At 42.9% G+C, this 26,504-nt stretch overlaps 2 protein-coding genes across 3 annotated transcripts; one reads left to right on the top strand and one right to left on the bottom strand.

Moving 5' to 3' along the window:
• The first annotated feature begins 339 nt into the window (after nucleotides 1-339).
• Nucleotides 340-21,440, top strand: LOC110558381 (calaxin-like). 2 transcript variants are annotated; one of them, XM_060374244.1, is made up of 6 exons: nucleotides 340-542; nucleotides 7,402-7,557; nucleotides 9,022-9,126; nucleotides 11,655-11,803; nucleotides 13,076-13,180; nucleotides 18,295-21,440. In XM_060374244.1, the coding sequence occupies exons 1-6, from the start codon at nucleotides 485-487 to the stop codon at nucleotides 18,310-18,312; spliced, it is 591 nt and encodes a 196-aa protein (XP_060230227.1). In that variant the 5' UTR covers nucleotides 340-484; the 3' UTR covers nucleotides 18,313-21,440. The 2 variants fall into 2 exon arrangements, with proteins under 2 accessions (XP_060230227.1, XP_021508908.1); XM_021653233.2 differs by lacking the exon at nucleotides 18,295-21,440 and adding an exon at nucleotides 15,413-15,516 and having other exon boundaries at nucleotides 346-542.
• Rbm48 (RNA binding motif protein 48) lies at nucleotides 11,419-26,379 on the bottom strand. The gene is made up of 5 exons (XM_060374243.1): nucleotides 26,228-26,379; nucleotides 25,467-25,657; nucleotides 22,865-23,010; nucleotides 21,436-22,001; nucleotides 11,419-16,006 (listed from the first exon to the last, which is right to left on the bottom strand). Exons 1-5 carry the CDS (start codon nucleotides 26,336-26,338, stop codon nucleotides 15,920-15,922), a joined length of 1,101 nt encoding a protein of 366 aa, XP_060230226.1. The 5' UTR covers nucleotides 26,339-26,379; the 3' UTR covers nucleotides 11,419-15,919.
• Between the last annotated feature and the right edge of the window lie 125 nt (nucleotides 26,380-26,504).

Genomic DNA, 26,504 nt, shown 5'->3' with positions numbered 1-26,504 from the left:
ATTTTGCATTTGAGACGCTCCTGTCTGTGAGGCTGTGTGGATCTCATGAGAAGATGTGCTTGGTGACTTGAGAGTAGGAGTCAGCCTTCAAAGGACCTATTGATAGCTTGGAAAATTACTGCAATCTAAACAAGGGTTTTGTGATTTTATGTTCAAATATGGAGAGCAGTGTTTAATTTGCACTGAGGAGAACTATAAGTGAAATAGTATGAAATACATTTTACATGATACTTGGCCTCAGAGATAAGGTAAACATTGAAGTGGCTGCAGGTTTTGGATACACACAGCCTTACCAGCTCTCCTGCGTATGTACTGAGTGGCAGCGTCTGCCTGTTTATCTTCCCAACTGCTTGAGAACATTCTGTCTGGTTGCTGGGAAGTTGCCGTGGCCACCTTTTGTTTTGGAGCTATAGAGGTAGTGCCAGCTTGAGGCAGAAGCTTGGAAGTGGGCTGTTTGGGAGAGCAGTGCCCTGAAGCCTCTTGGATGGAGCAAAGGAAGATGAAGAAACTCGTGGACTCCGTCAGTAAAATTGCCCATAGCTGTAAGTACTGGGCAGCTCTAGCTCCGTGATTCGGGGAGACAGACGTGGCTGATGGGATAGTGGCTGACTAGTTGGGATAGTGGACGTGGCTGATTAGTTGGGATAGTGGACATGAGCAGGTGCTCTGTAGCCACACACTAAGAGTCCTTTTCTAGTATCTTTGGACATTCAGAAATACGAGCTGTGCATGGTGGCACACACCTTGAATCCCAGCACCCAGGAAGGAGGCAGAAGCAGGTGCGTCTCTGAATTTGAGGCCAGCCTGATCTATAGTTTGAGCTACAGTGTAGACAGATGAGGCCCTGCCTCAAAAAAGGGGTGGGGGAGTGGTGGTAAGGGGCTGAAGAGATGGTCAGGAAATAAAGCACCTGTCACACAAGCCTGATAACCCGAGTTCAGCCCTTAACTGCTATACCATGCACGGAATAATAATGAAAAGTTAAAAGATGAGCAAGTGAACCGTTAAACTTGAACCAAGAAACATTCAAGCCATCCTGTCACGTTTGTCCACGTGGGGAGAATGTCTGTCCTAAATGCCAAAGAACTATCTGCCATCCAAGCGTAGATTTCATTATGTTGACAAGAATTTTTAAATTACACATACTTACTTTGACCAGTTCTCTGTGGTTTCTAGCATAAAACTCAGTTGCCTGTTGCTCTACTTTAGGGGACTAGTTGAAACGTGTAAGATGATTTCACATCGCTAGTGAGGTGGCTCAGCAGGTAAAAGCATTGGCATGCCAGCCTGATGCCGTGCACTTGATTCCTGGAACCTGTTGTGGAAAGAGTTCAGTTATAAAATACCTTGAGTCCCTCAAGCTCTTTCTCTGGGCCTCTTTTGCCACCCTGCTATTTAATTCTTGGGTAACCCTTAAGGTTTTATAGATGAAGCCAGCAATGAGTACAGTGCATACTGAGTGTTGCTTGTTTGTATGTGTGCACCTGGCACCCACGTGAGGTGGTGTAGTAGGGGCTGGGCAGAGGTTGATTGGCGCTTTTGTTTCTGTAGGACTGGTCTTTTAAGGTGGTCTTAGCTGAAACTGGAGCTCCCCAGTTTGTAGTTGATTACAGAGATCCTTTTGTCTCTGCCTCTCCAGTGCTGGATACATTAACTGCTACCCCTGGCTCTTTACATGGATGCTAGAGATCCAAACTCCCACTCTGCAAGTACTTCACCAACCAAGGCTTCTCACCTTGTCAAATTCCTGCTTTTTTAAAATGGAGCCTATCATAATGCTGAAAAGGAAAATTCTGTAGGCGTTTAAAAATTAAATTATTCACACTAATGAAATTAGTTTAGCAGTGCCTGCCACACATGTAAGTTTAATGCCATAATTTGTTACTTGAAAGCATTTACGCAGATAGAAATTTGTAATAAATGATCAGTACCATGTCTTGTATATAGTCTTTTCCAGAGATACTACTGTTTGAAACAAAGGAATGAATTGCTGCATTCCCCCTGCACCCCTCCTTTTTGTCATAAGTTTTGATGTTAATTCTTCAGCTGTGCTCACGATACGCAGACCATGGCTGTGCCTTGAAGGGTCCCTTTTGTAGATACAGACAGTGATGGATACAGTCCCTGTGCTGGGATCCTGCTCTAGCCAGCTGCCTATTTTACACTGGCTTACAGACAAATCCCTGAGGTGGAAGATAATCACAGACAGAACCAAGCCTTAGAGAGAGTCGGTCATCTGAAGTCACACATGAGTGTGTGGTGGTGGTATTCAGAGCTTTTCCACAAGGATTATCATTCTCACATCTGCCCTGCAGATCACCATGGACAGCTCTGGTAGCTTCTACTTGCTCCCAAGTAGCAGGCATGGAATAATTTGGCTTCCCCTAGGATTCTTAAGAGAACATAGATTTTTATTCTTTTTCTTCGTGTACAACGTTCTAGACAAGAACTTTCCTGGGCTTTGGTTAAAGCAGTGTTTTTCAGCTTTCCTAATGCTGTGGCACTTTGTAATACAGTTCATGTTATGGTGACCCCCAACCATAAAATTGCTTTTGTTGCTGCTTCATAACTAATGTTGCTATGAATCGTAGATATTTTTGAAGACAGAGGCTTGCTGAAGGGGTCATGACCCACAGGTTGAGAACCACTAGTTTAGAACGTTAGAAGGAATCCTTAGAGTTTATGACATCATGACTAAGGTTCTCTTGTGGTCAACAGACGCTACTAAGTGACTCTTACACCCTCAGAAAGCTAGTGACCTCACAAAGGAAACCTCACAAAACGGCACAACTGTTGCCCTTTTTTCCCCAAGTCAATCTAGAATGCTTTTTTTCTACACTTAGTGTGAATTATTTGATACTGCACTACTTTCTAGAGTTTGTTTGTCCAGGAGGGTAGGCTCTAGCTGTGTGTGACCATTGTAAAAATGATTACATTTCAAATTCCACTAGCCACTTTTGAGGGGGTCGGTGTGTCTCCAGTTTGATAGCATTATGGCGACCAAATTGAACAGTTCTAGTCCCACTTTCTAGCTGTTAGGTTACTGGCATCTTTTTTTTTTTTTTTTAAATAGGAGTACCAGACATAATCACTTCAGACCTGCCCCCTTCCAATACTGTCAAGCAGCAGGGGGATTTCAACCTACAGCAAGGGAAGCCACACAAACTGGACCACACAGGCAGCTTTATAGTGACAAAACTTTGCAGCAGCACTCCATCCCTGTGGCATTACTCCCCAAGACACGTGATCATAGTTGAGAAACATTTTACAAAATCAGTCCTAAACTGCTAGACTGCGAAAGCCGTGGAGAACCTGAAAGTTACATAAGAGTTGACATTAGAAACTGCATGAAAAGGATATAGGAAGAGAACTTTGTACTATCCTTGCACCTCTTATGTAAATCTGAAAAAAATTCTAATGTCCAAATTGATCAAATATTAACTTATTTAAAGCTTACAAAACAAACCTAACCTATTCACGAATGTCGCACACCCACACCAGAAGGGGCCGTCTGGGTTTCTTCCCTTGGGACAGCTGCATCCCTTATATGGCCCAACCTCTAAAGTCACTGTAGTAATTTTCTTGTGATAAATACCCAACAAAAAGCATGAATGGAAGTGTTTGCCTTGGCTCACAGTTTGAGGGTACAGTCCACTGTGATGGAGACGTTACGGTGCAAGCAGTGGTCACATTGCATCTACAGTTGGGAAGCAGATAAAAGCTGTTGCTCAATTCTCTCTTTTTAGTTAGGTTAGGACCTCCGTGGTGGAGTCGAGCAGTACTCACATTTAGGGTGGGTTTCGCAGGTCAGGTAACCCAATCCAGAAATTCATTTGCCTCCTAGGTGATTCTAGAATCTGCCAAGTTGATGTGTAATTATTCGTGGCGAGACACCTATGTAGTATGTCTTGGTTTCTACAACATAAGCAATTCTACCTTGATGAACAAGCGAGTGTATTTAGGGGTGTGGGTGAAGGATCTTACATGGATGACTCAAATCACCAAAAAGTCCACCCTGGTATGGGCAGTGAGTGAAGAAACCTACATCCTCCACTGCTCCTCCCAGAAGCCTTGCTACTTAACAAACAACAAAAACAAAACCCAGTGCAGGGTATGGTATACTTCCTCTCAGTTGGTTAGAGAGGCCCTGAGACACGCTATTGCCATTGCTTTCGGCTCCCACCAGAACTTTGGTCACAGTACTTAGAGAAATCAAGCCAGAACAGCTGGACATTTCCTTCCTGCTGGCTAGCCTTCACAGGGCCGGAAGGTGCTATAGCAAGCTTCTGGGGAAGGAAAGCTTTCACCAGTCTTACCTAGCTGTGAACACTAAGAGCTACAATAACAGCCAAAACCTAAGATGTGTCCAGTGGTGTAGGAATGGCATAGATGTTTGGGAGGTAACCATTTCCGGATTGCAGTCAAGGCCTGCCCTAGAGGCTGAGATGCATCATGGTATTGTACACCTGATTGAGGGAGATCATAGTACTGAAAGGGGAATCCACTGCTATCATTTTACTAAGTGGACATGGTTAAAACACTGTAAATATCTAATGTTTGCATAGAATTAGTGCTGCTCCTGGTTTTCATCAAAAGAGCTATTACAATAGGCAGCAGTTAATGTAGTCAAAGTTGTGAAATAATTGCAGTAAAGCCGTCAGCCTTAAATGGGTCATCTGCATCACCTCGTTAGGCTCAAGAAACATTACATAAGAGACAAAGAGCTAGAGGATGAGGAAGATGTGTTACAAATGATGCCTTTCTTAACATTGTTCTTCCACTAATGAGGTCACTGGAGCTGTGGTTACCTACACAAGACAGAACCCTGTCAGCGTTTCATCACTAAAAAGGAAAAGGCTCATGAGCCCTGCCCCCTGAGGGACTGCTGACAGTTAACGGCTGGGAGGAAGGGGTACCACTTTCTTGAGTGGTATCGCCATCGGTAGGTTACCCATGCTTCTCTGGGTAGACAGCCTCCCACGCATGTTCATGCGAGCAACCCTAATTAAATTCACGGGGCACACACAGAGAAAAGACACGAAAGTGGGAGAAAAGGACACGGGGAAACAGAAAAGTTGCATCCTTACAGGCAGCTCAGTAAGAGAGTCCCTTCTAAAGCACTTGTCACCACTGAGAAAACCTTGGGGAAGAGTTTAAAAACACAAATTTCAGGTGCTTCCTCAAACTTCCTGAACTTTCTCCATTTCACTTACTTCCTTGGTTTGAATGAGTCTACCGCCAGGAGGGAATGGTTCAAGTCAGAGGAAATGGCACCTTGACAGTTGACAATTGAAATTATCTTTCTGTCACAGAGCCTCATTTTTACTGTATTCTGTTAGCTGAAACAATCACTGTATTTTCTTTTTCTGAGCCAGGGTGTGCTTGTGTACCCCTGGCTGTCCTGGAACTCACTCTATAGGCCAGGCTGGCCTCGAACTCACAGAAATCCACCTGCCTCTCCCTTCCTAGTGCTGGGATGAAAGGTCTGCACCTCCACACCAGGCAAATCTCACTAGTGTTAAAGGGAGGCTATTTAGACCTTACTTTTCTAGTGAAAATTAAAATCACAGCTGAAGGCAATAGACCATGCCTGTAAAACTAGGACTTGGGAGACTGAGGCAGTAGATCAAAAATTTCAGGCCAGCGTGGACTACATGATGAGACCTTGTCTCAAAAGTGTGTGCATGTTAGATTATTATGATCATGTAACAAATCTCTGATTTTCCACTCAAAAATCATTTCAAGAATATGTTATGAAAGTGGTTGTCCTTAAATCCAAGCCCTGGTTATCAGCCAGGATCGTTGCTAAGATTTGTATTGTCTGTATGATCTGCCATCTTGCTTGGGCCCATTTGCTGCTCACAGAACTCAGAACCTCTAAGCCTTCAAGCTGCCTTCTAGATAAAGTTGCTTGCTCCTTTGACACTCGGCTCCAGTGGCACCTTCACTTTGGGTATTTCTTAATGTTTCAGCACCTTCTCTAGCTGATTATCTCTCCCTTTGGTTTGTGATTTACGATAATTATGTATGTATTTGTTTATTTACATATTTATTTATTTTACTTATTTACTTTGGTTGTTTTGAGACAGGATTCCTCTGTGTAGCCTTGGCTGTCCTGGACTTACTTTGTAAACCAGGTTGGCCTCGAACTCACAGAGATTCATCTACCTCTGCCTCCCTGAGAGCTGGGATTACAGGCATGCACCACCACACCTGACCGCAATAGTTTATTTAACTCTTCACGTTTCTTTTGAGAGGATTTGGAGATCAAACTTGCTAGGCAAGTGTTCAACCCCTGAGCCATTCCACAACTCCTTAGGCTTCCCTTGACAAGTCTGCAGCAGCCTGGAGGGCAGGAGTGCTGTCTTTATCAGCTCCCTGGTTCATGGGCTTCCCTTAAAAGACTTACACAACAAACAGAAATAGCCATTGCATCCTGTATTTCAGGGCCGCACCGGTATAGCATGAAATTATATTAAGGAGCATGAGATTTTAATTTGGTCTACAAAATAAGTGTTATTAGGCACCTGTGAAATTGCTTATTCTTTAGATTAACAGTCGCTATCCTAGGAAGTACGGTCTTCAAACCACACAGAACCCCACATGTCCACTTGAGTCTTTGGCATACACTCACTGCTTTCGTGTGGGCAACCTAAAGTCATTCCAAAGATAGTACTGAAATAGTTCTTCCCCTCACCTGCCTCCACAAACAGGAGGAAAGGCTCAAGGAGAAAGAAAAGATAAAAATGGCAACCAGCTCTCACTCCTTATTTCAGGTCTCTCAAGTAGCTGTGGGGTCACAGAATGACACATTCAAGAGACCGAAGACTCGGAGATCACCCAGCACAGTCCTCAGCTATTCCTAGAGAGGGCACTGAGGAGCTGCTAAGGCCTACCTGTTTCTGATAACAAGTGGGGGCTAGACAGATGTCTCTGTGTTTAGGAGCCCTTGCTGCTCTGGCAGAGGAGGCCGACTCCAGTCACCTGGCGGCTCTCAACCGTCTGCGACTAGTCCCCGAGGAGCCGATGCCCTTTCTTAAAGGCACTGCACACACGTGGTACAGATACGCAGGCCGGGAAGACACCCTTATAGCTATGCACAAAACCAAGATAGATGAACACAGCCCAGATGCTTCAAGTCTAGTCTCCCCACCCCACCCCCCAGATGGAATGTCTGGTTCCTGATGGCACCACAGGCACCTATGCGTGTCTGAGCGTCACCATCTAAGTCTGGAGTGAGCCATGTGTGAATATTCTAGATTTCTAGTTTGCAGAGCTGGTAAACCAGTTACAAACCACTCGGTAAGAACTCACACCCGGCCATCTGGTGTCCTAAGAACTAAATAGCTGCACGAGTCTCAGTGGTTAAGTCTACAGCTCATCCGTCTTCTCATTTTACAGTCAAGAAAAGTGAAGTTGAGTGTCTCATCCAACTCTTCGATAGCTTGGTGGAAAAACAGGGTGGAAAGATTGCTAATGCCCAGCTGGACCGAAACACATTTCGAGGGATCCTATACAACATATTTGGAATGACTGATGACATGTTGATGAACAGGGGTAAGAAGTCGCAACAAACCAAAAACGTACCACCCGAGAGCTGAATCAGCCTGATGTCCTCTTCACAAGACTGGACTTTTCTTTTGATGCCAAACTAGAAAGAAGTTATGGCGGTGCTGTGAGCAGAACCCGGGATGATTCTGATGATGGTTTTTTTTTTCATACAAACCCACTCAGAATTTTGTGGCTCCTGTCAGGGAAGTTTTGAGAAATAATCATCACTGAACTAAAGAATCTTGCGGTAATTTTTAAGGATAAATAGCCACAGATGTGAATCATAAAAGTACATGCCACCAAATGTAAATCCTTAATTGGTCTTTTTTTTTTTTCCTTCATAGAAATGTGTTAGTGGGCTGGAGAGATGGCTCAGTGGTTAAGACCACTATCTGCTGTTCTAGAGGTTGTAAGTTCAATTCCCAGCAACCACGTGGTGGCTCCCAACCATCTACAGTGGGATCTGATGCCCTCTTCTAGCATGCAAGTGGCTTATAGATTGAGCACTTATATATATAAAATAAAAATTCTTTAAAAAATAAAAGAAATGTGGTAGTACAAAAAAGATAACTCCTTATACTAGAAATACTGAAAGTCGGATTTCTAAAACAGGAAAATGATTAGTGTAGGCAGTTAAGTTCTATGGTAGATCACATTTTGGTAAGATTTGCCACATGCATGCCTGTGAAATCATCGCTATACCTGATCCACGAAGATAATTAATGGTAAAATTTAATTCTCAAAAGTAAAAAGTGCTGAAAATGTTGTAGAATTTCCACAGTATCTCAAAGTAAATTACTAATGTTGAACATTATTTTAAGTTCTTCTGTATTTATTGTTTGTATGTGTGCCATATCCCTCATCTCCAGTGGACAAATGACATTTGAAGTTCTTCTCTAAGATCATAAAGTTTCATTGGTAACTTTAAAAATTGGGCTGGCAGGAAAACATACTTGCTCAAGTCTGGCAACCTGAGCTGTGATCCCAGAACCAACCTAACGTGGGAGAGAACCAATTCCACAAGCCTGTCCTTTGACCTTCATGTAAGGGCCACATGTGTGGGTGTGCGCACAGACACACACTCACTCATGAAACTTAAAACACACACAGAAAAACTTCAAATAATGCTTAACATTAGTGATTTACTTTGAGATATTGTAGAAATCCTGCAACAGATTTTTCACCATCTTTTTTGAAAATTAAAATTATGTCATTAATTAGCTCCATGGATTTTCTTGGCCCTAACAACTGTATAAAACCTCACAAATGAGGATCATTATTACTCATCATGTGGAATGACTCTTCTGATTTAAAATTTCAGGGGAAAAAAACACATTTCTAATAATTTAGAATCTTTCAAAGAAAACACTACCCATCCCCAATGGGGAGAAAAGTTCTATGGAAACACGGGGTGGGCATTAGAAAACGAGTGAGATTACAACACACTTACAGGGTCTTTGTCTTTTTCAGTGTTCTTCGTATTTGACAAAGACGGTGACAACTATGTAAGTATACAAGAGTGGGTGAAAGGCTTATCAGTGTTTCTCCGAGGGACTTTTGAAGAGAAGATAAAATGTAAGAAGGGGTGACATACCAGTCAAGTCTGTGTTGAGTATGCTGACACAGTGACAGAGCCATCACCCCCAAAGGGACAAGAGAGAGTTTATTCTGGAGCTTAAGAGTAACCACAAACCAGGAAGAACCGATTCTGATTCACCCAAATTTCACATTCTGATGGATGAACAATTTTGTGAAGCTTCTGTAATAACAAACCAACAAAGTCATAAAACAAAAACACCTTTGAAGTAACATTGGTAGTGATGCTAGATGTGTGGTCAGAGCATGTTACAGACCTGTTATAGGCCTTGAGTGTTGTCTGATGGATTCTCAGCTTCTGGCCTGGTGGGGACAGTTCCACAGGGTTAACATCATGAGGATGTTAAGTCACGTAGAGGTGGAAAATAAATGTCCACTTAAAGGGGTTAAAGACAGGCCAAGGTCATTTGTAAGTACGATCTAGACCCAAGACAGCCCCCAAATTACTCAAGTTCTCATATTAATTGGCCTTTGTAGATGTAGCTTCTTTCCAGGAATGTTTGTTCCCGAGTGAATGCTTATCTGTTTAAAACTATGACGTCAGTGTTCTCTAAAACAACCTTGCAAAAATGCCTTATGACATCTCAAACAGAAACAAAGGGCCGGCAAGGTGGTTCGTCAGGTAAGAGCGCTTGTCACCAAGGCTGACAGCCTGAGTAAGATGCCCAGAACCCACCTCGCCGGGAGAAAACCGGTTCCTGAAAGTTGTTCGCTGACCTCCATGAGCTTACACACATAAGTACACGCCATGCACACGTAAATGTAAAAAACAAAACACAAACGATGAATTGGGGCCAGGCTCCGTGGCACTCGCCTGTAATCCCAGCACTCTGGGAGGCAGAGGCAGGTGGATCTCTGTGAGTTCTTGACCAGCCTGCTCTACAAAAAGTGAGTCCAGGACAGCCAAGGCTACACAGAGAAACCCTGCCAAAAAAGATGAATTGGAGACCCTTGTGACCATTTCATTTACTGAGCCTGTAATGCTCAGCTGCCATTAGGGTGGGTGTTCAAAACAGTCAGCCTTCACTTGACTCTGGATTTGTGACACTGAAAAAGGAGAGGCCTGGAGAAGACAGGGAAGAGCAGTGCTCGCTGCTCTCCCAGAGCGAAGCCTGATTCCCAGCACCCACACCACGAGCCTCACAACTGCCTGTAATCTGTCTAGCTCCGGGGGATTCAATGCCCTTTCTGGCTTCTGTAGGCACCTATGCAAACATGGCACACACTCATACATTTTCTAATAAAATATTTCTAAGCTGAAGACACATCAACCTTGTTATAACAGCATTTTGAACAACCAGGCTTCTCTGACACTTAATAATTGTGTGCACTTCGGTAGTTTTCCTCCCTTTTGATATTTCATGAGGTAAAAAGTATAGTTCCACTCAACAGTGTTTGGGATCGCAGGGCTGGGCATCGAACCCAGTGCCTCACCCATCTTAAAGCAAGGACTTTAACCCATCTCCTACTCTACTCCACCTCCTCCAACCTTACAGGGTACCTACACAAGTCTCACTGAGGACGGCGTGTCATGGACGTCAGTACTTGTGGGGACACTAATCACTAACATAGTTGTGGCAGGGAATAGGGGCACAGGATGAAAACGCATCACACTGAGGAAGCTGTTCTTGTCCAGTCCTACTTTTGAAAATGCTTCTTAGGCACTTTAGGAGTTCTGGGGGAACACTATTATCTACAGGAGGCTTGTTCTTCAACTTGTATGTCATGCTGTGAACTAGAGAAACTTAACAGAGATACTCAACTCATCTGACACTTGAGTTTATTCCTGGTTCTTGCAAAAACATTTAACTAGGCTATTAATAAACTCCAGGAAAGCTATATGCATGGCTGCATTCCCAGAACACGCGCTAGGCCACCTGAGATGGAAGGCATGGAGGTCAGTCTCCAGAAGGGCAGACCCCAAGAACATGACATCATTCATTACTTAAATGTATGGGGGCAGGGAGCTTTTTTCCAAGGATTCAGTAAAGTATGTGCTTCATTTTTATTTGTTAATTATGTATGCAATGTTCTGTCTGCATGTACACCTGCACGCCAGAAGAGGGCACCAGATCTCATTCTAGATGGCTGTGAACTACCATGTGGTTGCTGAGACTTGAACTCAGAACCCCTGGAAGAGCAGTTAAGTTCTCTTAATCTCTGAGCCATCTCTCCAGCCACATGTGCTTCATTTTTATAGTCAATATGCAGAGAATACAAACACACCACACGTATGTATGTAAACACACACGTAAGCATACAAACAGAAGGTTAAAAAAAATCGACTTCCTTTATTTGCAGTTTGATAACAGTTTCAAACCCCAAATGCAGGAGCTGTGAGTTGTTCTTTAATCTCCCAGGGGGTATTTAATCCTGTGGAAGGAAATTAAGAAGAAGCACGTTATTATAAAACTCTACCATATAGGGGATCAGATTGATAATCGTATATTAATCCTTTATTACCGTGTGCTGAAATAACTAATAGTATTTTGTTCAATTCTTTAAAGTCTGTTTCGAAGTTTATAATTTAACTGGAGATGGTTATATTTCCCGGGAAAAAATTTTTGACATGCTGAAGAACAGTCTCTCCCAGCAGTCTTCTGAAGAGAATGAGGAAGGAATAAAGGAGTTGATAGATCTAACCCTGAAGAAGATGGTAAGCAGGACATAAGGCTATGGGCTGCACAATGACTGCCCTCTATTCATTCATTTGATCATCAGAACTATTATTTCCATGCTGCAGATGAGAAAAACAGAAGCACAGAAACTCACCCTGCAATAAACCTTAGAGTAGTGGCTCCTAATTACAGGAATGGTGATGTCCGCTCTTTTCTTAAATGAACCCTGAACTGTTTTGAGTGAGGTTTTGTGAACCCTGGGCAGCCCGACATCACTGGCATTACTCAGATACTCAGGGAAGAAACAGCTAGGCATGGTGGTACATGCCTGCAATTCCAGCACTTAGATGTCTAAAGGATTGCAAGTTCAAGACCAGCACCCCTCTCCTCTCTCTCCTCCCTCGTCTCTGTAAAAGACAGAGAGACAGACAGAGAGACAGAGACAGAATTGGGGAAGAAAGATGAGACCCAGAGAGTAGAAAGATCAGTGTCTAACGCCTGCAGAATGTGCTCTTTTAGACATAGTAGTCACTGTTCAGGCTGAGTGCAGATGCCAAGATGTTCCCAGATTCCTTTCCCAGAAGGAAATGTTTACGGAATACACCTTATTCCTTATTTTGATGGCCACTCATACTTTTCTCTAGATTAGGTTCTGAATTTATGTCCCAAAATGAAAAACTCAAGGTCATCTTTTCCAATCCAGTCTGAAGCAGCAGTTCAGAGCACCTGAACTTCACATAGAGTCCCTGACTCTGCTCAGAAGCCTTGTCTAGAACACTGCACTGGCTCGCACCCCTGGCTTCCACTGTAATTCACGTGATTGCTCCCCACACCCCTACTTACAGATCTCAGCCAATATTCAATACCCCATATACCCACATTCCAGCAAGAGCCTGCAGCCTCCATTCTGTGACTGTAGTCCAGCCTGGACAGCCACTCCAACTGCCTCACGCTTAACAGCTATCCTTCCTGCCTGATAAGCTGCTTTTGAAAAATAAAATTATGCTCAAAAAGTCTGAGACTTAATTAGTTGCAAAAAAGGGAAGAATGTTACTATGGTTCCCCGATTGTTTTGCAGTATTCCTCAATTCCAGGACGTGTCATTAATAGGGCTGTATTGTGTATGGCTAAGGTGGCTCTGGTTAGAATAATAAATCAGTGACATCTAGTAATAAATACCCATAGATTTGTATAAATAATATCTTCAGGAAAGCGAACTTATGATTTTCCTCAGCAGTCTTAGATAGCTAGTTTTTTGTGGCAAAATTAAAGAGACTTATCATTTATCACAAAATCACCTTTCTCTCTAGGATTACGACAATGATGACAAGATCTCCTTTGCAGACTTTGAAAGAGCAGTGAAAAAAGACCAACTTCTGTTGGAGGTGTTCGGACCATGTTTACCAGATACAAAGGTAGAGTTACATATACTAAAAGCTTAAAGTGGGTGGAGGAAATTTTTCGTTAAAATTATAGAATATTGTCTGTCTCTCTGTGTGTGGTGCACATTCCATGGGCTGGCTAGTTTTATGTCAACATAACACAGAGTCATCTGAGAGGGAGCCTCAGCTGAGAAAAGCCTTCCAAAAGATCCAGCTGTAAGGCATTTTTAAAATTAGTGATTAATGTGGGGAGGGCCCAGCCCATTTTAAGTGGTGGCATTGCTGGGCTTGTGGACCTGGGTTCTATAAGAAAGCAGGCTGAGCAAGCCATGATGAGCAAGCCAATAAGCAGCACTCCTCCATGGCCTCTGCATCAGCTCCTGCCTCCCCTGCTTGAGCTCCTGTTTTGACTTTCTTCAGTGATGGACTGTAAATGTGGAAGCAAGCATAAGCCAAATAAAATTTTTCCTACTCAACTTGCTTTTGATCATGGTGTTTTATCACAATACTAGTAACCTAGGACATGCCATAATGCTTGTGTGGAGGTCAGAAGACAATCTGTAGGAGTCTTGTTCTCTCTGGCCATGTGGACCCCAGGGAAGTGTGGTTTTTCGAGACAGAGTTTCTTGGTGTAGCCTTGGCTGACCTGGACTCACTTTGTAGACTGATCTCAAACTCATAGAGATCTGCCTACCTCTGCCTCCCTGAGTGCTGGGGTTGCAGGCATGTGCCACTGCACCCAGCCAAGTAGGTTTTAAAGCAAGTGCCTTTATGCACGGAGCCATTTTTTCCCCTTAATTGCTGGCCCAATTAAGAAAACATTTTAATTAGAAAATAATACATGATAGACTCTCACCTTCATAGCTTCAGCCCACTGCCAAATTGAAGACAGTCATAAAGCCATTAGCCCCTTTCCAGTTTGGGGCTAAAGATGACATCACTGACTATTTCAGTAATTCTAGCTAACAGACTCTGATTAAATTTGTTCCCTCTTTGGGCACACACAATCCCTATCTTCTGTAAGTATGGAGACACACTTTCCCAAACCCAAACCAGAATATATTATGTTGCTTACACGACAGAACACCGAGAGGAGACTGAGCAAGTAGATTAAGTGCTAGAACATCTTCCAGCCCAACTGCTATCAACCAGTGTATAAAAGGCTTAATTTTAAGAGACTAAGGGTGTGGGAGAGAGCTCAGTTACTAAAGGGCTTCCCAGGAAGCAGAGAACCCGACTTCAGTTCCCAACACTCATGTAAAAGCTGGGCATGGCGGAATGTGCTTGTAATCCAGCACCCAGAAGGCAGAGAGGTAGGAGGATCTTGGGGCTTCCTGGCTAGCCAGCTTAGCCCAACTGACAAGTGCCAGGTCGCACTAAGAGACCCTGTCTCAAAAACAGTGAATGTCTGGGAGGGAACGATACCAAGGATCACCTCTGGCACTGACAGTAACACAAGTGTGCGCTCTCTCTCTCTCTCTCTCTCTCACACACACACACACACACACACACACACACACACGGAGGACACTCATGAACAGAGAACCCATGTAAAAGCTCCTCCCATGAGGGCGATAAGAGAAGTTCTTGGATCTCCACAAGAAAAGTATCTTTGTAACCATTTTTTAGCAGTATAATTCAATCTCTCAAAACGATTTCAACTTGTAAAAATGCAATTCAGTTACCACTAAAAAAATTCCTATTCTGCCTCCCACCATTATCACCGCATTTAAGAGCGTCCTGAGATAGACACACACAGCACTCCATAGCTGCGCAGCCTGGTCCAGGTAGCATTTGCTCTTTCCAAGCTCCGTGTGTCACAGGCCATTAAATGGCTTTGACCCGAGATTTCAGCACAGCAGTCGGCGTCATCACCTCTCATGCACGCAGAACCCCTGGCTGGCAGGTTCCTGAGGCATCATCAGCACTGAAAAGCCACCCTGGCAACTGAAGTAAGCCTTGTTCAACATGGCCACATACAACCACTGACAGAGGCTCCTCAGGGTGAGAAATGACATGCACACAGCACATGCCTTCTGGGTTTATTTCTCCCAGAAAGGAAAATGGAAATGGTATGAACAAAAGTACAGGGTCCATTGATGGGAGAGAAGTACAGACACGATGACAAGTATAGAAATCTGGAATTTCCAAAATGGATTAGTGTTTAGATGGCTGTGGTTCATGCGAGTTATTCTTAGAAGTTAAAATCGTGTATGTTTCTCATATCAACTTTGTTCTAACATTTATTGACATTTTTCCTTACAGAGCTGCCTTCATTTTGAAACCCTGATATTCAAAAACAAAATGCCTGCAAGTTTTTGAACACAAATTGCTCAGTATTTGAATTAAAGCCAGATCCTGAATGCCTTTATTTGCATTATAGATTTTTATATGTTTCAATCAATTTACATATTGTAACATAAGAACTAATATGGTGTGAAAAGAACAGTTTCTGCCAAACTGAGTGTGATCCAAAAAGATGGGAACATCTGCAAGCAGTTAAAACAAAACAAAACAAAACAACAAACCCTTTAAAATAGCAATAGTAAGAATCCTAAAGAATTAAAATGGGATAAACATAAAAAAGAATCTGTACCAGAAAATGCCAATTTATCTGGGTGTGGTGGCACACACCTTTAATCCTAGCACTCACGGGACAGAGTCTTATGGCCAGCCTGGTCTACATAGTGAGTTCCAGGCCAGCCAGGGCTCTCCAGGGAGACCCTGACTTAAAAGAAAAAAGACAAGACAAGACTACTCCCTGCTGGCAAGCTATATTCTTCTTCTTTGTTTTCGTGGTTGACTTGTACACATGTCTTCCAATTTGTCCTCTGGAGGCTTAGGCACAGATGAAATCACCTAGTTTAAAAAGAAAAAAAGAATCACTAAGCAGTAGAAAGCAACAGTCAGTAAAAATTGGGACAGAAGTGAATAAAATGTAGACTAAGAGGACAACAAATAAAACTAACCAAATAAGGACTTGGTTCCTTTCAAATTTAAGATTAACAAACTATGAGAAGGGAGGGAAGGGAGAGATGGGGAGAGAAAGGACAAACATACCAAAACAACCATTCACACAAACAAACAAAACAAAACAAGCAGAAAGGTTACAACAGATTCCAGCAAAATCAAGAGAATCATTTGGGATCTCTTCGAAAACATTTCTAAAACCTGAAAAATCTAGAAGAAGAAAGGGATAAATCCCTAGGAACATATTGATGGACCAGCCTGACCCATCTTAAGATTAGGAGCCATCTTGTTACAAGGTCAAAATGAATTCATTCCTGTTTTCTGTAAGTTTGACCATGCCTTGACCCATTTTCTGGAATTTGACATGTTACACACCCTCTACCCTGACCTCCACCCTGATGAAATGTTCTGCCAAGTTCCTATGTAATCAGAATTCCTCTGGGAATCCCCCAACCCCTGAAACCCTCCTAGACTTGTCCTTCTTGAGCTGTACAGACCTCACTTTTTCTGTGTTCAATGCTGACTTTCAAACCCCACTTTAGGGAGATAGCCTGTCTGACAGGAAATAAATATTTTGTAATTCAACAAATGGGGTTAACAATATGATTAAAATTAACTCAAGAAGAAGATATAAACATTTTAAATATATCTTTGACAAGCAACAAGAATGAAACACTAATAAAAATCCCCAGAAAAGTAAAGTCTAATGGATTTGCTGCTGAATTCCACTAACACTTAAAGAAGAGCTAACACCAACGCTCTTCAAACTAGTTTAAAAAGCAGAAGCATAAGGAAGGGACAATAGCAACTCATCCTGTGAGGCCAGCATCACTCTAATAACAAGTCATACAGGACACAACAAATAAGGAAACTATAGCCCAATTCTTCAGATCAACATGTAAGTAAAAATTCTCAATAAAATTACTGCAAATTGAATTGAAGAACACATTAAGCTCATACAACCATGACAAAGTTAGTTTTATTCCAAGACTTCCAGGAAGGTCCCATGTAGGCAAATCATAAATACAGCACACAGACCCACGAACAGCAATATATGTTTACTTTAGTAGATACTTAGAGGTAAAAAGCATTTCCTTTAATATCAGGAAAGGAGACAAAGGTGTCCATTCTTTTCCCTCTTATTATTCAAAATAGTATTGTCAGTCTAAAGCAGAGCAATAAGACAAAAAAAAAAATAATAAGAGGAAGGCAGTCATATTATTTCTACTCACAGCCTATACAACTCTAAACTTAAAAGACTCTAAAGATTCAACCAGAAAACTCTTAACTCTGATAGGCACTTTCATGAAAAGATGAAATCAAACAAAAAAACAGTTGCTTTTCTATAAAGCAATAAACTTGCCAAGGAAATTTAAAAAAAACGGGAAAACTATCCCATTTACAATCAACAGCAACAAAACCAAGTGGGTTTGGAGACGGCTCAGTTGGTAAAGTGCTTGTCATGCAAACACAGAGACCTGAGTTCTGATCTCCAGCCCCCACACGAAAAGGCCAGGTGCACTAGTACGCATCTATAATCTCACACTAGGAAGACAGATGCCAAAGGATCCCAGCAGCCTGCTGGCAGCCAGTCTAGCCAAATCAGGGAGCTGTCTCAAAAAATAAGGTACAAAGTGCCAGAGGAAGCCATGTGCACACACACATGAACATATACACACATATACCACACACTTAAAACAAACCCAGGAATAAATTTAACCAGAAGGTCAAAGACCTTTATAGCCAAACATATATATAGCAAGAAAAGCCACTATTAACTGACAAGGCCGCTCATGTTCATGGACTGGCAGAAGGAATTTTAACAATCTGTAATTGTTATTCAGCCTCACCCCACCCACAGCACGGCTCACATGAAGTGAGAAGGACGACCTGTGGGAGCAAGACAGAACACAGGTTGCCAGGCTCGCAGCAAGGGCCTCTACCCACTGAGCCATCTCACCAGCCCCTAGCACAACTAATAATTTAGTTTTTTGAGACAAGGTTTCTTTGCGTAGCCTTGGCTGCCCTAGAAGTAGCTCTGTAGACCAGACAGGCTGGCCTCGAACTCACAGAGATTCACCTGCCTCTGCCTCCCAAGTGCTGGAATTAAAGGTTTAATTTTTTTTTTTTTTTTTATTTTATAACCTTGTTTTTTTTTTTTTTTTTTTTCAATGCAGTTTATTCAGGAACATTGAACAATCCTCGGACCCCGGGGAAAGCCAGCCCACAGCTTAAATAGCCTCTGGGTAGCCAACCCAGGCATGCCACGGGGGCAATGCAGATAGGTCCACATACATGGAAGCAAGCCAGATCCTCGGCCTTAGCCAAATGTGGAGTTGTTCCTGACAGAGAGCACTCACCATCGGGAAGGTGGAAGGCGGAAACCAGCTCCATCTTTAAGGCATAGCATTCTGCAGCTCTCTACAGTTCCCCCTTTTTGTTTTAGACGCATCAGGCAAGAGTAGAGGTCTGATCTCTGATATTAGAAATAAATTGGGACTTTGTACAGATGTTCATTTAGGTGTCATCCACCCAAAGAGCTTAACAATTGTCGAGCTATATTTTAGGTAAAGGTTTAATTTTTAAAACTACATTTATTCACTTAATTGTGCATGAGGGAATAAACGTGCCATAGCGTGTATACGAAGGCCAGAGGCAAACCTGTGGGAACTGGCTTTCTCCTCCTATCATGTGAGTCCTTCGGACTGAACTCAGGTTGTCAGGCTTGTGGAAAGTACCTTTACCTGCTGAACCATCTCACTGGCCCTGGCAGAATTAATATTGTAAAGATGGCTGGAGTTCCAAAAGTGATCACTAGAATAAACACAATCCCTATCAAAATATCAAAGACATCTTTCTTAAAGCTAGAAAAAAAAATGCCCTAAAATTCATATGGAGGTACAAAAGGCTCTTGAAGAGTTAGAGCAATCCTGAGCAGTAAAGAACAAGGCTAGACATGTCACACTATCTTATCTCAAATCACAGAGCCACAGAGCCAAAGTGTGCAGCCTACTCTATCAACTTGATATACGAACTAGAGCAATCTGAACGGAGGGAACCTTGATTGAGAAAATGCTTTCATGAGATCCAGCTGAAAGGCATTTTTAATTAGTTTTTTAATTAGTTTTAATGAAGGGGGCCCAGCCCACTGCAGGTGGTACCATCCTGCCTGGACTGGTGGACCTGGGTTCTATAAGAAAGCAGGCTGAGGGCAAGCCATGAGGAGCAAGCCAGTAAGCAGCACCCCTCTATGGCCTCTGCATCAGCTCCTGCCTCCAGGTTCCTGCCCTGCTTGAGCTCCTGTCCTGACTTCCTTCAATAATAAACAGCAAAATAGACGTGAAAGCCAAATAAACCCTTTGTCTCCAACCTGCTTTTTTGTCAAGGTGTTTCATCACAGCAATAGAAACCCTAAGACACAAAAGAAGCCTAGTATGGATAAAAACAAGAATGCAGAACAGTGGAATAGAACAGAGGACCCAGAAATAATCCCACACAGCCACAATCACAGAATTTTTGACAAAGCTATCAGTGACATGTGGGGAAAAACAGCCTTTTCAACGAAGGGTGCTAAAAAACTGGATTTCCACATGCAGGAAAGTGAAGACCTGATCCCTATCTCTTGCTACACACACACCCCAATTCAAAATGGATTGAGAACCAAATGTAACAAGCTCTGAGACTGCCAGAGAAAAACAAGAAGAGCACTTCAGGGCAAAGACTGTCTGAAATGGACCTTAATTGAACAAACTGACTGACTAATGGGATCCCATGGAAGTGAAGAGCTTCGCACAGCAACAGACTAATCAGAAAAGTGAAAAGAGCCTGCAGAATGGGGAATCCTGGCCCGACTATACAAAGGAGGAGTTACTATAGAGAATCTGTAAAGAACTGCAGAAGTAATAGACTAAAAAAACCAAGTCATCCAATGAATAAATAGGCTAATGAGTTGAACAGATCTCAAAGGAAGAAATACATGTGGCCAATAAATATTTGAAAGTGTTCAACATCATTAGCTGTCACGGAAATGCAAAAGAAAATATTAGGATGCTATTTCATCTCAATTAAACAAATGCAAATTGAAACAACAGTGGGATTTCACTTCACTCCAGAGACAAGAGCTACAATGAAGAAAACAAAGAGGATACAGGCAAATATCCTGGTTTTACTGGGTTTTTCATTTGTTTGTTTTCTCTTTGAACAGGGTTTCACTGTGTAACTTTGACTGGCCTGGCTGACCTGGAACTTACTAGGTAGACCAGGCTGGCTTTACAGAGATCTCAGCTGGGATGGACCCTGGAGTCATTGCTATCATTCCATTACCAAAAATAACTTAATAGTAAGTCAAAAGCAGTGTAAGACCATCTTGACTTGAAATGGAAAAATACTAGAAGTTGTGGTAAAGTACATGAGGTACTTCTTTGTTCTTTCATTTCTATGTGTAGACTTTACACTTTAAAAATGCAGCCGGTCCTGACTGAGACAGCGATGAGTCTGTACTGCGCCTGAAGGATATATGGTGCTGGCACACACTGAAAAACTCAGACAGAGTTAAACATAAAAACCATGTGCATACACTTTTCCTACTTTAAACAATCCATCAGCCTTTACCAAATAATAATGAGGTGGAAACAAAGCTCTCTGTAAAAAGAAAGAGGGCCACCCTGGCTTCTCTAATCACACTGCAAAAGAGAAGAGCAATGGTGCGAACAGGAGTCTCTGAACCGGGTAGTTAACTAAGAAAATGTTCATGGCCCGCCAACTATGCTGACAAGGCCCACCTCCGCTCCACAGCATCTAGAAAATGGAAGATAATGTAAACAACGGGGGAAAAGACAATAGCTCAGATCTTTGAAGCTCACACATAAAATGAACTCAGTCTTTAGAAATCTCACTCCGTGGGCTGTGGGTGTGGCAGTGATGGGGCACCTGTCTAACACACGTCCCCGGGATCTGCCCCAACAAAATTAAATAATTAATCAGAACCACCCCTTCTTTTATAGATATCTATCATAAAAGCATTTTGACTTTGATGTAGTCTGCAGTAACTTTGAATTTAAGAAAAACAATTGATTCTAGCTGTCCATTTTGGCTTATGTTACTGCTACCAATGGAACTTTAAATGAGGAAGTCAGAAAAGACAACATCCAGAATCACTATTATAGTCTGATTGATCAAATCTGTTGTTTCAGAAGACAGAGGCAGGAAAATACATCAATACAAACAATCACAATGTTTTAGTTCCTCCACGTAATGTCCTATCTAGTTGTTGGTCCTACAATCACATTACTTCAAGTCTTAGAGAATAAAGACGTTACCTCTTTAAGTTTACTGCGAATTAAGTCTGCTGTTGTATTTAAGGAGTCGTCCTGCAGATCCACGGAGGGGATATCAGGTAGCTTAGGGCCAATCAAGACTTCATTACAGCCCGTGTTTGTTTCAAAAGTTCCAAGCTCATGGTCACAGTCTCGTCGCCTCTTCCTCTCCTGCAGCTGCATTGTCCTAGGCATGAATCTGCCAACCGCCTCTGAGGTAGTGACGGCCTCTTGCACACTAGAGCAAGGTACTGAGTTTCTGTAAGTGTTCATCTGTAGTCCTGGCGCAAAGGCATTGCAGTCATGATGCTTCAGGAGTTCACTGTGGTGCCCAGCACTATCACAGGAGTCCGATGCTCTTTCCACATGCTCCTCAGGTGAACATGCACTCTTGGAGGCAAAATAGCATAAAGGCAATTCACAAGAATAAGGAAGATAAGGACTCGAGTTCGCGGGAGAAGTGTTTGAAGCTGTTGTACATAATCCAGTCATATGTGGATGGAAATCTTGTCCAGACTCTCTTGTTCCTTTTTGCTCTGGAGCCAGTTTCTTCTTTGTCAAGTAATAATCTTTAACGTTATATTTTTAAAAGTTGAGGGAAAGGGAAACAGGTCATTAATCGTTTTGGTCACTCAGAATCTTGTAATTCTAACAACAAACCTTAAACTCTACTCCCAAAATTATACTTCTAGCGCAGGGAATGCATGGATAGTCGTAAGGCTTGTTGAAAGGACCCAATGGGACAGTGTCAAGCCTTGTCCCTTTGCCCCACTTATCTATTACATTTTCATCTATCTAGAATGTCTCGTTTCCTCTGCAGCCTCCTTGTCTCCCTACTCACTAGAGAGTAAGACCCCATTTTCATATTCTCCACTAACTGTGCTCTTAGAGCATTTCCATATTGCTGCACATTTAGTTCATATTGTGTCAGGAGAAACTCAGCCGGGCCACTAAACCAGCTGCTGATCAAAAGTCAGAACTTTCTGATGATGATCAGCACTTCCAACCAGTCTGCATTCCACAACTGCTTCCTGCTGCCTTCTTGTTAAACACTGGATCCCTTAGCCTGGAACATAGCACTTCATGATTTACTTCCCGGCTACTCTCCTAATCTCTCTCACTAAAACTTTGGTAACTCTGAAGGGCTTACAGCTCCGTAAATGTATGGTGGCAATTTATTTCTCTAAGTGTATAAGCAGGTAGCCTGGCTCACCTTGCCATCCTTTCTATGCCCCTTCTGGATGACATTTACTGAAGTTCACCCATCTCCCACATCCCAGAGGAAACCTTCCACGAGTCAGTCAACATCTTTCCCTCCTGGCTGAGACTGTACAGTGCCGCACAGAACCCTGTGGTTCAAGTCACCGCAGACCGCAACACACACACCAGCAGGATCTGACACACAGAAGGTGCTAACACAGACTTTCCATACCTTTGTTTTTAGTAACTCTTGCAATATAAGCCTTTCTCTCTTGTAGTTTTTTCCTAGTTTCTTCAACTGTCTCGAATTCTGGAGCATAGCACACATGCAGTAAGCCACCAAAGAAACTCTGCTCATCCATCTTCTTCTTAGCTGTCCTAAAGAGAAATGTACACTAGAAACACAACTCTCAAGAAATACAGAAATCACACGGCTTAAAAAACTATTATTTTTACTTATGTGTGGGTGTCTGCATGTGGGTGTCTGCACATGAGTACGGTTACCCAAGGAGGCCAGAGGTGAAGATCCCCTCAAAGTGGGGTTACAGACACTTGTGAGCCACCTCGCATGGGTGCTGAGAACTAAACTCCAAACTTGAGTCCCCTGGAACAGTAATAGGTTCAGTAGCTTCTCAGTCATCTCCAGCCCCCAGGTGCATGGCTCCACTCCATCACCACCTGAGACACGGTCTCACAATGTAGCACTGCCTGTCCTGGAACTCACTATGTAGCTCAGGCTGGCCTTGAACTCACAAAGGCCTACGCCTCTCAAATGCTAGGATTAACAGCATCTGCCAATACAGCCAGAAAGAGTTTCTTTTTTTAATTATTTTTAATTTTGTGTAAGTATGTTCAGCGGCTCTAGCCTGCAGCTAGAGTTACAGACACTTGACCTGGTTTCTGGGACTCACTCAAGTCCTGTGAAGGGGCAGTGCATGTTCTTAATCACTGAGCCATCTCTCCAGCCATGGCTTCTTAAATTTTTTCTTACCTAAGATAAAAGATTAACAGATATTGCACAGATTGATTTAAGGATCAAAGTGTGTGTGTGTGTGTTGGGTAAAATGCTTTGATTTTGGATGACCACACTGACCCAGAACGTACTCTTTAAGAAAAGGGTTTATCTTATATTATTTGTATTTACGTGTGTCTGTACATGTATGTGCAGGTGCCAGGTGGCCAGAGAGACCAGAAGAGGCAAATGGATCCCATGGGGCTGAAGTTGCAAGTGGTTGTGAGCCACCCAATAAGGGTCCTTGTGAAGTGAAGTCCAGTTCTCTGAAGAAGCAGCAAGCTATCTTAACCACTGAGCCATCTCTCAGCCCCAAGAAAGCATTCTTTCCTTTTCCTCTCCTAATAATGTCAATAGACTTTCAGTTAAGCTAGACACACTTACCTAGAATTGTTTTGAACTAACTCAGGATCATACTGGTTAGCCTGAGTTATAGAACTTGTGATCAAAATATTTAACTTTGGGCTGGCGCTTGCCAGCAAGACTGATGATGTGATTTTAAGTTCTGGAATTCACATGGTGGGAGATAACCATATTTCCTGGACACATGCCATGATGGCATGTGCTCCTAGATACACACACAGAACAAAAGAAAATACTGACTATATAACAACTAAGCTTTGAGAAATTAACAACTCTATTCCTTCTGGGGCTGGAGAGGTAGCTAAGGGGTTAAGAGAACCCAGGTTCAATCCCTAGCATGGCAATCACAACTTCCTGTAACTCCAGTTCCAGGGGATAGTGTCCTCTTCTGCTCAGCAGGGTCCTGCCTGCATACAGGGCATATAAGTTCACACACCCAAACCACACACACATAAAAATAAAAGAGAAATAGCTAATTAAAAAAAGAATTGTATTCATTCAAAAAATATTGAAACTATGTGGAAGCAAGCACTCTAGTAAGTAATCAAGTACTTCTGAATCCACAGATATGATTAGTGAGTGCTTACTGAGATATCACTCCATACAAAAACCGCAAGTGTTTTACTTAAATTCATATCTCATAGCCATCTCAAAATGAGAGCAAGGCACCAGAAAATTCATAACCGAGCCATATTTACACATTCATCTATAAAACTAAGATTCAATTTAGATGTCTGATTACAGAGCCAACAGTATCGGGTTCTGTGGAGACAAAAAAAACCACTAGAAAGTATGCTTTCCCGACTAACCCATGAAGAGCTAGCCAATTGGTGAAAAAAGACCCATGGCCTTTTGGAATCAAGTACTTTTGTGATGGACAAAGAAGTCTGAGGGGCTAATGACATGGTTTGACGATAAAAGCACTTAATGATTTTTGCAAAGAGCAGATTCCAATCCCAGAACCCCTGTTGGGTGGTTCACAACCCCTTCTAACTCCATCTCCAGGGAATTTGAAGCCTTTTTTTTTTTTTTAACCAGAAAAATATATGAATAGCAACTACAGGTTCAAAAACTAGTTAGCCTTTTAAAAGTTTGAAGGAAGAGCTGGAGATGTAACTCACTGTTGTGACTGACTAGAATATGTGAGGTCTGAATGGATAAAAAAACAAAACCAGAAAGGTGGGGTGGAGTGGTACAGACCTTTAAACCCCTGTATTCTTTAATCCCAGCACTTGAGAGGCAGAAGCAGTGGATCTCTGAGTTTGAGGCCAACCTGGTCTACAGAGATGGTTCTAGGACAGTCAAGGCTACACAGATAAACCCTGTCTCAACCTCCCTTCCCCCCAAATCCCAGGAAGATTGGGAGAAATAAGTGCTCTCATGATATGGATGTGTTTGGAAAAAGCCCAGGGCCAAAATAAGAGCAACAGGATATGGGTACTGTTTAACTTGTACGTACCTTGCGCTTTGTAATTTCACAAATTTAATGAGATAAACTTCTGTAAAGTCTTCAGCTGGATATTCATCAAGAGCGTTATACTGTTCAATCGCACCATAGAGAGCAAATCGCTCAACTAATTCCTTCATGGCTCCTACCGCAGGAACTCCTTGTATTAGTAAGTATCGAGATTCCAAATTGATTGTATATACCTAAAGGAAGGGGTGGTCGTTAAATATACTCCTCAAAGAAGCCTATGGCAACTCTGACTCTGAGTTTTTTAAAAAAAAATGGAGCTTTGAAAACAAGAAATACTCTGTTCAATATGGTCTGCACCACATACACACAAAAGCGTCGTTCTTTCTGCCTAAAAGATGACACGCTCCACATAAAGGCTCTAGCTACACCACTTAAGAGACGGAGAAACCCTGTCTCGGAAAACAAAACAAACGAACCAAAAACATCTTTTCCAAACGCTGGCTCCGGAGAAGTTACTGGGAACAGCCACTGAAACACTCCTCCAGCGCTTGTCCTGCGACAAGCGCTAATGTAAACACATAGGACACAGAACTAAAAACCGCGGAGTGACGGCCTAGGAAGTGGTGAACCGAGAGCAGTGATAACCTTTGGTACGTGGGCCCGGGTTCCTCGCGCCCCCTCCACTGCGAGACGGACCTGACAGCATCCCTGTCGTGCCTTTAAGTAGGCTGGCCATGGGGAGCCAGTGCTCACAGGAAGCTAGTGCTCCTGCGAGGAGAGGGAAGAAACCGAGGTCGCTCTACCTTGACGGCGCGAGGGCGTCGGCCCTCCCGGTATTTGGCCCGCGAGTCACACACAGGCGTCTGGACGTGGTGGTCGAAAACGCCTCCCGGCTTCCAGTCGCTGGACGCCATCTTGCCGCCTGTAGTCCTCGGCGCCAGAACAACATCCGCCGGACGCGCCCCTCTGTGTCCAATAAGCGAGCAGGATGGGCCAAGCGTGCTAGGATTGGCTGGAGAATCGACCCCATCGACAATCGTTTCCTGAGAGCGAGCCAGCCGTAAGCGACATGCCGCCCCC

This window comes from Meriones unguiculatus, chromosome 21, assembly GCF_030254825.1.
Source record: "Meriones unguiculatus strain TT.TT164.6M chromosome 21, Bangor_MerUng_6.1, whole genome shotgun sequence".
NCBI lineage: Eukaryota > Metazoa > Chordata > Mammalia > Rodentia > Muridae > Meriones > Meriones unguiculatus.
Note: the sequence above shows the minus strand (reverse complement) of the source record. Positions and strands in the feature narration are given on the sequence as shown.

What these genes read in the sequence shown, in the direction of transcription:
- LOC110558381 (XM_021653233.2), top strand. Translation starts at nt 485, where the DNA reads ATGGAGCAAAGGAAGATGAAGAAACTCGTGGACTCCGTCAGTAAAATT. An exon ending in TTTTGAAGAGAAGATAAAAT is followed by an intron (nt 9,127 to 11,654) that starts GTAAGAAGGGGT and finishes AATTCTTTAAAG; the next exon opens with TCTGTTTCGAAGTTTATAAT. An exon ending in ATCTAACCCTGAAGAAGATG is followed by an intron (nt 11,804 to 13,075) that starts GTAAGCAGGACA and finishes CTTTCTCTCTAG; the next exon opens with GATTACGACAATGATGACAA.
- Rbm48 (XM_060374243.1), bottom strand. Translation starts at nt 26,338, where the DNA reads ATGGCGTCCAGCGACTGGAAGCCGGGAGGCGTTTTCGACCACCACGTC. An exon ending in GACGCCCTCGCGCCGTCAAG is followed by an intron (nt 25,658 to 26,227) that starts GTAGAGCGACCT and finishes CCCTTCCTTTAG; the next exon opens with GTATATACAATCAATTTGGA. An exon ending in GTGAAATTACAAAGCGCAAG is followed by an intron (nt 23,011 to 25,466) that starts GTACGTACAAGT and finishes ATTTCTCTTTAG; the next exon opens with GACAGCTAAGAAGAAGATGG.